The 10,540-nt window shown below is 30.3% G+C and overlaps 1 protein-coding gene and 1 long non-coding RNA gene across 2 annotated transcripts; both read left to right on the top strand.

Annotated features, from left to right (window-relative positions):
* Positions 1–2,567: 2,567 nt before the first annotated feature.
* On the top strand, positions 2,568–3,653 carry LOC149880963 (uncharacterized). Its single transcript, XR_016445343.1, has 2 exons — positions 2,568–2,758; positions 3,495–3,653. It is a non-coding gene; the product is annotated as an uncharacterized LOC149880963 (long non-coding RNA).
* A 1,258-nt stretch (positions 3,654–4,911) lies between these two features.
* On the top strand, positions 4,912–7,960 carry LOC149880962 (uncharacterized). The gene is made up of 2 exons (XM_090067809.1): positions 4,912–5,277; positions 5,392–7,960. Exons 1-2 carry the CDS (start codon positions 5,016–5,018, stop codon positions 7,404–7,406), a joined length of 2,277 nt encoding a protein of 758 aa, XP_089923935.1. The 5' UTR covers positions 4,912–5,015; the 3' UTR covers positions 7,407–7,960.
* Positions 7,961–10,540: the final 2,580 nt, after the last annotated feature.

The following is a 10,540-nucleotide window of genomic DNA, read 5'->3' as shown; positions in this document are numbered from 1 at the left end:
CAAAAAAATTGAAAAAGCTGGTCATGATTGGATGCAAATGTTTTTTAAAAGACACCCTGATATTTGATTACAAAAGTCTGAAGGAGTCTCATTGGAGATCTTGTCTCAAGCTTTGAACAAAGTAGAAGCTGACACTTATTTCAAATTATTGGAAAAGATTTTGGCAGATAATGAACTTGTGGGAAAAACAAACTGTATTTTCAATATGGATGAATCGGGTCTGCAATTAAATAATCGCCCAGGACACGTTTTGGCAGAAAAAAGACCAAAGGCTGTATCTGCAATAACTTCTACCGAGAAAGGTGAAACTATTACTGTTATTGGATGTTGCAATGCCGAAGGAACTTTTTTGCCGCTTGCTTTCATTTTTAAAGTAAAAATAAAAAAGCTGAATTCTCAGATGGAATGCCTCCAGGTTCGCAAGTTTTGATGTCAGAAAAGTCAGCTTACATAACATCTGCACTCTTCTTAGAATGGCTTAAAACCCATTTCGTGGTGAGGAAACCACCGGGCAAGGATTTACTGCTATTAGATGGTCATTCTATTATGCAGTTGCTAATGATGTCATATTGTTATCTATTCCAAGTCACAGGTCACATTACTTGCAACCTTTAGATAGATCTGTGTTCAAATCTTTGAAAAGTCATTTTTACGAACAATGCAGACTTTGGATAAAACAAAATCCTAGTAAGCGAATCACAAGACTATGTTTTAACATGTTGCTCAGTAATGCTTTGGCAAAAGTTGCCTTTGGTAAAAGTTGAAAATACTATTGTGGGCTTTAAAGCTACGTAGTATATCATTTTAACAATCTAGAAGGAAAAAAATCATTTTTTCAACTTATTTCAAAGTGTTTTATATTTCGATTGTAGATTGTCCATAGTATTTAAAAACCAAACCAGGGGTCACTACTATAAAACTCATTCCGATCGGAACTTATAAAAATCGTAAACCCGATGAATTTCATCGGATTCGACAAAATTGGCGTAAACCCGATAATCCCTAATTGCCTCTACTATAAACATTTTTTTTCGTATCGTAAAAACTTTCCGACGAAAATATTAGCGGATTCATGAAAACCAAAAAGATATTATCTAGTTAATGCATTGTTTTTTTCCATTTTGTTCTGTTCATATTATAGATAGTTGTGCAAACTTTCAACTAAATGCTACAAGAAAAACAAATTTCAAAAAAGAAATGTAAGTAAACCCAATATCCTTATCTTAAATATACATTATACTTATTTCCAATTATAAATCTTTCTGTGCAACTTCCACAGTCCGGCGCTACTGCACTTTCGCACCCCCCTTTTTTATTGCAGATTATGATAGAGAATTTTATGCTGATTCAGAAAAATATAAAAACATGGACCTGAAAATCAACGGAAAGTGGTCTAATTCGAAGTCAAAGTTGTAAAAATTCCACTAAAAATCTCTAATATTCGCCATTTTTTAAAATTCTTTTTCAAAGTTTTAACGAAAATTAATTACCGTTACATTGCGCAATAAGCAGACCTGGTTTCGATTAGCCTTAACATTATTATTTTAAAGTTTTTTAACGAAAGTGAAAGTTAAAATACTTTAAAAATAACGAAATGAAATTAATGGAAGATTTCAAATATAAGTTGAACGTAGAATGTGAGAATGTAGACAAATTGATGAATATTTATTATTGTATTGCCCTATCCCTATCCCTATCCCTAACCCTAACCCTGACCCTAACCGCCTATCCAACCAGCTTTATTGTGAAATATAAATCGCACTGTTATAATAAAATAATTACGCAAGCGTGTACAATATTGCGCTCTGAGTAGCTTATGGCTATATAGAGCGCATTGCACTCTACGAAGACACTTCGGAAAAACATACTTTAACGACTTTTTTAACGTAAAAACCATGCTATTAATGTATTGCTTTTGTAAGCTAAAAGATCATAAACTTATTATTCTCAAAATGGCGAATATTAGGGTTTTTAGTGGGATTTTTTACAACTTTGACTTCGAATTAGAGCACTTTCCGTTGATTTTCAGGTCCATGTTTTTATGTTTTTCTGAATCAGCATAAAATTCTCTATCATAATCTGCAATAAAAAAAGGGGGGTGCGAAAGTGCAGTAGCGCCCACAGTCCTACGTTCATATGTTTTAGGAGTTTTAAGACGTTCTTTATCAATTTACAAGGCCAGCTAATCAATGTTTTATTAAACGATTAAAACCATTAAATAGTTATAAGTAATTTTTTCACTGTAATTTTCCTATGTTATAGACATACCACAAAGGCAATAATTATGTCATAGAACTTCCAATAAAAAAAAAATTTTTTTCTAAGGCATAACAAAGACAGACACACAGCCACAATTAAACAGTAATTTTAAAGTAGTGAAATTATTATGTCATGTTAAATAATTTTCATCACATTACATCAAAGTTGTTCTTTATTGTTATTGTTGCCTGTTTATGTTGACCCTATACATAATACTATTCTCACACATAGTTCATTATATTTAATGTGCTTTAATGTTTTTTATCCAAGGGGACAGAAAAAAGACGCCTACATAGCTCGAGTGTCATTGAGTTTGTCACAATTTGGCAGACTGGATTAAACAATTCAAAGATGTTTTAATGAGAAAATTTGGTGAAAAGTCACAGATGGCTCAAAAACACCAAAGGTTACCAATCTTGAAAAAAACCTGGGCATCTGAGGCTATCTATTCTAAAGCAGTTGCAAATGGACTCCCCATTCCAAACATCTACTGCCTAAGGCATGTAATAATTTCTTACATTTCCCAAAGTATTCTAAACCTAGTTTAAAATTAGATTACCAAGTTTTATTCACATTAGATGTTAGTTTGGTTTGTTAGAAGCAGGATCCATTTTGACCAGACAAAATGTATTGGTCCTGAATGCAACTTATTATAAACCCTTAAAAGGAAGCTTTCGCCACTTCTACTACTCTATAAATAACAATAAATACCTTTAAAAAGCATCAAAAAACATCCTAAAAGTTGTTCTAGCAAACTAAAATTGAACAATTCGATTCCATTTATTTAAATTTTTTTTAGGAGAAATTAAAGTAATAATCAAGCTTGCTCTAACCAATCGAACAAATTTATTTGTTGTCTCATGAAAAGTTTAGTTCTCTTTTTAATCATTTAGTGTAAGTTTTGTAGGAGAGAGAAAGTCAGTGGTTATCATATCCTTGATAATCTTACTTTATAAAAAGTATTGCTTTAGTATCACCTGTCTATGTTGACCCCTAGATGCCATTTACACATTTTGTAAGTTGGAAAATTTGTGTCATTTTTACTAAAATAAAAATTGCCAGGCATCAGTTTTAGTTACCTGACAATATTTTAATATAGTAAAAGTGACCTATTGCCCAAGGTGTAAATGGTTTCTAGATGGTGCAAAATACTGCAATAATGCAATATCATAGTATAGGATGTAATCAATGTTGTAAAATGTTGCAAACTTAAAATGTATTATTTAACTATGTAGGACTTCTGGGACAACATCAAACAAGTGACTACAAAGAAGGTGACAGATTCTAACAAAAGTAGTATGGGGAGTCAAAAGCTAATACCACTGGATGAGATTGTTTTTGACATTAGACTCAAATAGTTCTATAGAATATAGTACAACTATTCTAGAATTAAATTCTGAGTTTTTATATTCAAATTCAGTGTGTTCTACTGCAATATAAAGAAATCTAGATAAAAGTATTTGTAATTGGCAAAGCAGTTTCTTTCATGATTAGTGACACTAACCTTAATAGTCTCTTCTTTTGCAAATAATATTTAATGATAACCTTGGTATTTGCTATTTGTGGAGAAATTCTTATGAAAATAGAGTTTGGTCTGAAAAAGTAGAAATTTATTCGTGCGCAAATTCATACTTTAAATTTCTTACCCACTGTTAATTCTCTATTGTCGAGGTGGACAGTGAAAAATGAAATGCGGAACTTATTATTCTAATTTTGTCAATGAGAAATGTTAGAGATTGAGTTTGATTTCTGTTTTTGTTTTCAAAACAAGAAACTGTTAAAAAAAAAGCTAGCTCAAATTATCGGATTTACGATTTCCGCTACACAGAGATCGCGTAAACTTTAATTGGGTTTTTACGCTGAAATTAGCGGAAATTCCGAAAAAATATGTTTGGGTAATTCCATGTCAAAACAACAAGTCGAGATAACCCACCATCTCAGAAATACTTGATTTTTGGCACAAATGTATTTAATACCGTCGTTAGGAATAATCAAAAATAATTTGGAGCCAATTTCATTATTTTGAGAGTTATGGGTCTTTGAAGTTTGAGATTTTTTACATTTTTTTTATTCTCCGCGCTCTTAGCAACGTCTATAGCAACACTTAAATGTTAAAGTATGCACAGTTACATTAACTATATGTTTACAAAATTTAATAGGCATAGAAACTTTTGAAGAAAGAAGTCAAAAATCATTACTTAAAGTTATTAGATCTTATATTTGAATAAAAACTTTAAGATGAAAACCGGGTTTTTATCAATAATTTTTCAGTAAACATGTATAGTTTAAGATTAATTGCAGAAAAGGTATTGATCTATTCATTTTAAATCTTTACAATAATAGTTTATATATAAATACCTGTAAGAGTCAAAAATTATTTCACTGTTTTTTAATGCACATATCTATTTTATTATTGTTTTATTTTTGCAATTTTATTTTTGCATTTTTATTTACCGTTTTGGTTATAATCTCCATAGAGAGATTATAACTAAAACAAATTCTCACAAAAAAATTATAATTTCTCACATAAGTATTATTATATATAATACTCAAATGTTAGAACCATTTGCTCCATTTAATTAGTTGGACAAGAAACCAGAAATTCATTTTTATTTTGAAAATAAATAAGTGTAACAGCTATGATTACACTTATTTATTTTAAAATAAAGTTTTGATTATAATACTCATGTTAGAAATTATTATTTATTTAATGTTGGTTTTAGAAAAATAAAATATTGAAATTAAATATTTTGATAATGGCTGGAACATCACAATGCTCTCTTGGATTGATTTTAAAATCAAATTGTCACAAGTTAACATATACAAACCACATTGGAATAATATTTTTTAAAGATTTAGCTCCAGATGAGCAAAATTTAGTTGCGCTGAGGTCTGGTGTTTCTCCTGATTTGATTATTGACTTATGTTTTCATCATCAAAAGTTCTATCTTGAGAAGTTCCCTGTGTTTCAGAATAAATGCTGTGATCCACTGTTAGTTCACAAAAGACCGTGCAAAGGTTAGTAAAGCTTGTCATATAATTTATAAATGTTACTTTGTCATAATTTTAAGGTCTTTATGTTTGTTAATACTAGGCATATTTTATTTTATGAAGTTATATTTTTCAATTTAGTATCTCTTAGAGTAGTCACGTTAAGAACCATAGCTTTAAACAACAGGTTCAATATTGTACCTGGTCAAAAAATTTGTACAAATTGCTTAGTCAAATTAAAAGCTTCCACTGAAATTAATACTGATAACATTGATATTTCTGATGATTACACAAATGAAAGTATAAATAAAGAAAATGTATTTCATGTTCAACAAGAAGCTGATATAAATAAAAATAGACAAGAACTTTCGGATTGTCTCAGTATAATTGGCGTGTCACCAGTCAAGCTTCATGGACAGCCATTTGCGAATCGTATGAGTATTGGGAAAAAAAAAATTAAAACTATTACAACAGTTTTCAAAGAAAAGTTATCAAGTTCTTTAAAGATTCCATTGACAGAAGTTGAAGTTTTTGATAATGAATATATTCTTGATTTAAAAAAAAAAGTTGTTCAGTTCGAAAATATGTTAGTTTTGATAAAAGATAAACTTGAAAAATGCTGTTCATTTAGGGACAAAATTCAAATATTGACTTTGTGCCCACAAGAATGGTCAATTGAAGCAGCTAGTGAGTATTTTGGTGTTTCAAAGTATCTAATAATAAAATCTAGATCTTTAGCAAAGAAGGAAGGAATTCTTGCAGTTCCACAAACTAAGCGAGGTAAAATGCTCCCTGATCAAATAAATACTTTAGTAAAAAATTTTTATGAAGATGATGAAAACTCTCGCCAGATGCCTGGTCAAAAGGATTTTGTAAGTGTTAGTTGGAAACTCCATATGCAAAAGCGACTACTTTTATCAAGCTTAAAAGAGTTATTTGTTTCATTTAAAGTTCGATATCCACATGTAAAGTTAGGTTTTTCCAAGTTTTGTGTTTTAAGACCTAAATGGTGTGTTTTGCCAAACTCATCAGGAACCCATTCTGTGTGCATTTGTATCTACCATCAAAACATGAAGTTAATTCTCCTACCCGTTAAAATTGATTACCATGAACTATATAAATTTATTGTTTGTGATATGCAAAACAAAGAATGCATGTTACATCAATGTACACAATGTCCAAAAAATACATCTAAATTAGAAGAAAAGCTATTCGAACTAATAGGACAGTTTGAGGAAGAAGATACTATCGAATTTAACCAATGGGTTACTACTGATAGATCAGATTTAGTTATACAGCTTGTAAGCATACCAGATTTTGTAAATATGGTGATGGAAAAACTAGTCAAGCTAACAGCACATTCATATATTTCTAAATGCCAATCTAAATATTTAAAAAATCTTAAAGAAGAACTGCCATCAAATAGTGCAATAGTTCTAGGAGATTTTGCAGAAAACTATAGTTTTGTTGTGCAGGATGAAGTACAAGGTTTTCATTGGAATAATCTTCAGTGCACACTTCATCCAGTAGTTGTGTACTATAAAGAAAATCAAGTGTTGCAATCCACTTCATATTGCATTATATCAGATGATAACAATCATGATGTACCAATGGTTTACGAGATACAAAAATCAATTATCAATAATCTAAAGCAAAAGATACCCAGCATTGTAAATGTGATCTACTTTTCTGATGGCTGTTCATCTCAATATAAAAACTGCAAAAATATTTTTAATCTATGTCAGCATAAATCAGACTTTGGAATAGATGCAAAATGGGTTTTCTTTGCAACCAGCCATGGAAAGCAACCTTGTGATGGTATAGGAGGAACAGTTAAACGGCTTGTAGCTAATGCTAGTTTGCAGAGAGTTTCTACAAATCAAATATTAAACTCACGTGATATGTTTACATATTGCACTAACAACATCAAAGGTATAAACTTTATTTATATTTCAAGTGAAAGTTTGATAGAAACAAGATTATTACAATCTGAACGATTTAAAAATGTAAAAACAATACCAGGAACAAGAGACTTTCATGAATTTATTCCTGTATGTCAAAATGAAGTTAAGATGAAATACTGCAGTGATGACACTATCCCTATCTTGACTTACAAGTTTAAAAATTGTGAGATGCAAAGTGATGTGCAAAGTTGATGTGGGATTTAAATTTATGCACCAACATGGCCCTTGAATCTTAAAAAACATTTGCTTGCTTCCTTTTATCAATTATTTCTTAGAATTGACAGTTTGCATATGTCTATGATATGTATATGACAATATTTTTTCATTTGTTAACAAATATTACCTAATTTTGTTTTATTTTACAGTCCAAAGAAAAACAAAGGAATATGTGAAGAAGTTCACTGATTTGAATATAAATTTGTCAATTCATAAAAACATGGAATTCAAAGAATTAATGTGTTTTGATATTTAAAATTGAGTTTTTTTACGGACATGAATACTATTCATAGACATGTATGTCATGAATATTGCATTTTTATACCTAAGTGAAAATACCTCTTATTTTTGACTAGCTCTGAGTGAAAATGCCTGTTTTTAATATTTAAGTATTTTTAATTGAGTTTATTACATATGCATATTGTAGTTTTACACATAAGTAAGAACTCTTACTTTCTGGTTGTGCCTAAACATAAATACCTATCAATTTTCTGTCTCATTCTCAATATTCTTTCAATCAAAAATAAAAATTAAATTTTTTAGATTAGTGAGTCGAAAAACAACTCAATTTTTTTTTTTTTTTTTAGGTATTTATATATACTTTAAGAATATGAAGTTTGGAAATATATAGATCATAACCTTTTCTGTAATTCCTCTTATAGTAAGCCTGTTTACTTTTAAATTTTATTAAAAATGCCAGTTTACTCTTTTTGATTTATTAATAAATATAAAAAATTATTATTTCTTAGTATAATTTTATGGTTTAGCATCTAATAATATGTGGAAAATTTCAAATTATGAAATAATATAGTTAAGGTAACAACGTATGTATTGACATTTTCTTGTTACTAAGGACGTTGCTAGGGGCGCATGATAAGTAAAAATGTTACAAAGTTTTGAATTTTAAACGAGCATAACTTTTAAAATATTCCGATTTGTTTAAAACAACTTTGTGGAATTCTTTTTAGCCTAGTTAAGTATCTTTGTTGAAAGAATTAAGTCATTTAGAGATAGTGGGTTATTTTTTTGAAATTTTGTTGTTGTTTTGACACGGAATTACCCGTTTATAGTAACAATCCGCTCATTTCAGCGGGTTTCAGATGAAATGGTCGTGAATTCCGATCGGAATGAGTTTTATAGTAGTGACCCCAGATTTTTTTTTGTAATTTGATAAAGCTGCTAATTAATTCTTCTGAGTTTGCGCGAATTTTTAAAGTCGTAGAACGTAGCTATGACAACAACAAATTTAATACTTTTAGTTAGAGTAAACGTTTCGCTTCTGAAACTTTATTTTAAATAAATTTATTTCGAAATAAGGATTTTTATAGTCGTCTCTTATCAGCTTTTAATGAAAATCTTTTGCTGACTTGTAGAATTCTTTTAAAACGAGAGTAATTTTTTGTCAAATCATAATGTTATTTTACAATTTCTGTGTATCATTTAACGTGTAATATTACCGAATACAATTGCATGATTATATTTAAATTAAACCTCATACCTTTGAGTAATTAAACCAAAAAAAAACATTCTGCAAATATTTGCGAACTAATCATATTTATTCTATTTTATAGAATGGCTCCTTCGATTTCCCGGATCGCTCTTTTTGATTTATGGGTACAAACCCCGAAAATTTCGAAGTTTGATACATTGGTGGGATATGTTCTTGAAGAAATAGGAGATGTAGCAAAGTCTGAAGCTGCTTTAAAGTGTATAAAAAATAAAATTAGAAGTTTTTATCAAACATTTAAGATGAAATGGACAAAAATAGGGAGACATCGGCAACGCTTCCTGGACACCTATTCTTCTTGGATAAATAAAAAAATCCTATATTTCAAAATGTACCACGTACTTCTCAGCAGAATGGCATAAAAATTGGACCTGGCCAGCCAAAAAAATCTTTTAGTTCTTGTGGTCATATAGCTCAATAGTACAAACTGCAACATCTCCTGGAGTCAAGTAGCCAAGAGCTAAGTATGGCCACGGATATGATGCTAAGAAAAGAAGGAAAAAGAGATTCAACTTCTATTGTTAAAGAACTTTCGGTTGCATTTCCAAATCAAGGTACAATTTTTAAAAAGGCATGGGAGTCATCGCTAAAAAAACCAGCATTATTGTCGGTGGAACAAGCGCTCGCACTAATAGTGGATGCTAAACTCTCCAACGAATAGTACCAACGAATTTGTGAGCAAGCTGGAAGCTTAAATTGCAATCTATATCCCTCTTACCACAAAGTTAAAGACGCCAAACGGTTATGTTATCCTCAAGGAGTTATGATAACAGAAACATCTACAGACCTCTACAAGCTCTCATTGATCACACACTCTTTCGCTTTTGTGAAATTCAAGGTGTGAGAGAGAAATTACTTCTACATAAAGATAATACATACGGCTTCGTCATTAATGGGGATGCGACGGATCGGAGTAGATGCGATATAACCAGAGGTTTGCGGAGCAGACTTCAACCGATAAAAGTCTATTGTACCAATAAAAATTTTCTTTGGTATAAGGGATACTAAAACCATCGTTTGGAAAAACCCTGTCACATCGTCTACTCGCTATTGTCACCTCTTTAAATTTGTTTTCACGAAAGAATCTACAGATTTAATAGTTAAAGAAATTAATTTATTTAAGGCGACAAATTAAAATGCATACGCCCACTAAAGTATCTCTCGGAGATCTTGACATTGCGTTAATAATAACTATGATGCTTTGTATGATAGACGGAAAAGTTTGCAATGCGGTGTCATCATGCTCTTCCACAAAATGCTGTTACATATGTGGGACCTACAGAAAAAGAATAATATAAATATATTATCAAGGGAAGAAATAAACAAAGAATATCTTTCCTTTGGATTATCAGCTCTTTATGCCTGGATTAGAATTTTCGAATGCGTTCTTCACATTTCATACCACTTTTTTTTTTTTTTATTTGAAATTAAAACATGGCAAAGAAGTGGGAATGAAAATAAATAAAGGTGGCACGAAAAAAAAGAAGTCCAGGAAAAGTTTAGACGTGTATTGGATTTTTTTTAGTTGATGACCCAACACAGCAAACTGGTAATACAAATAATGGAAACTGTGCTCGTAAATTTTTCAGAAATGCTGTGAAGT

The sequence above is a fragment of the Hydra viridissima genome, unplaced genomic scaffold, assembly GCF_058129835.1.
Source record: "Hydra viridissima isolate aposymbiotic clone 2 unplaced genomic scaffold, HvirCarnegie_v1 scaffold_12, whole genome shotgun sequence".
NCBI classification, from domain to species: Eukaryota; Metazoa; Cnidaria; class Hydrozoa; order Anthoathecata; family Hydridae; genus Hydra; species Hydra viridissima.
Note: the sequence above shows the minus strand (reverse complement) of the source record. Positions and strands in the feature narration are given on the sequence as shown.

Coding starts and splice junctions, on each gene's coding strand:
- LOC149880962 (XM_090067809.1), top strand. CDS start 5,016: ATGGCTGGAACATCACAATGCTCTCTTGGATTGATTTTAAAATCAAAT. Junction 5,278..5,391: donor TCACAAAAGACCGTGCAAAG/GTTAGTAAAGCT, acceptor TTTTCAATTTAG/TATCTCTTAGAGTAGTCACG.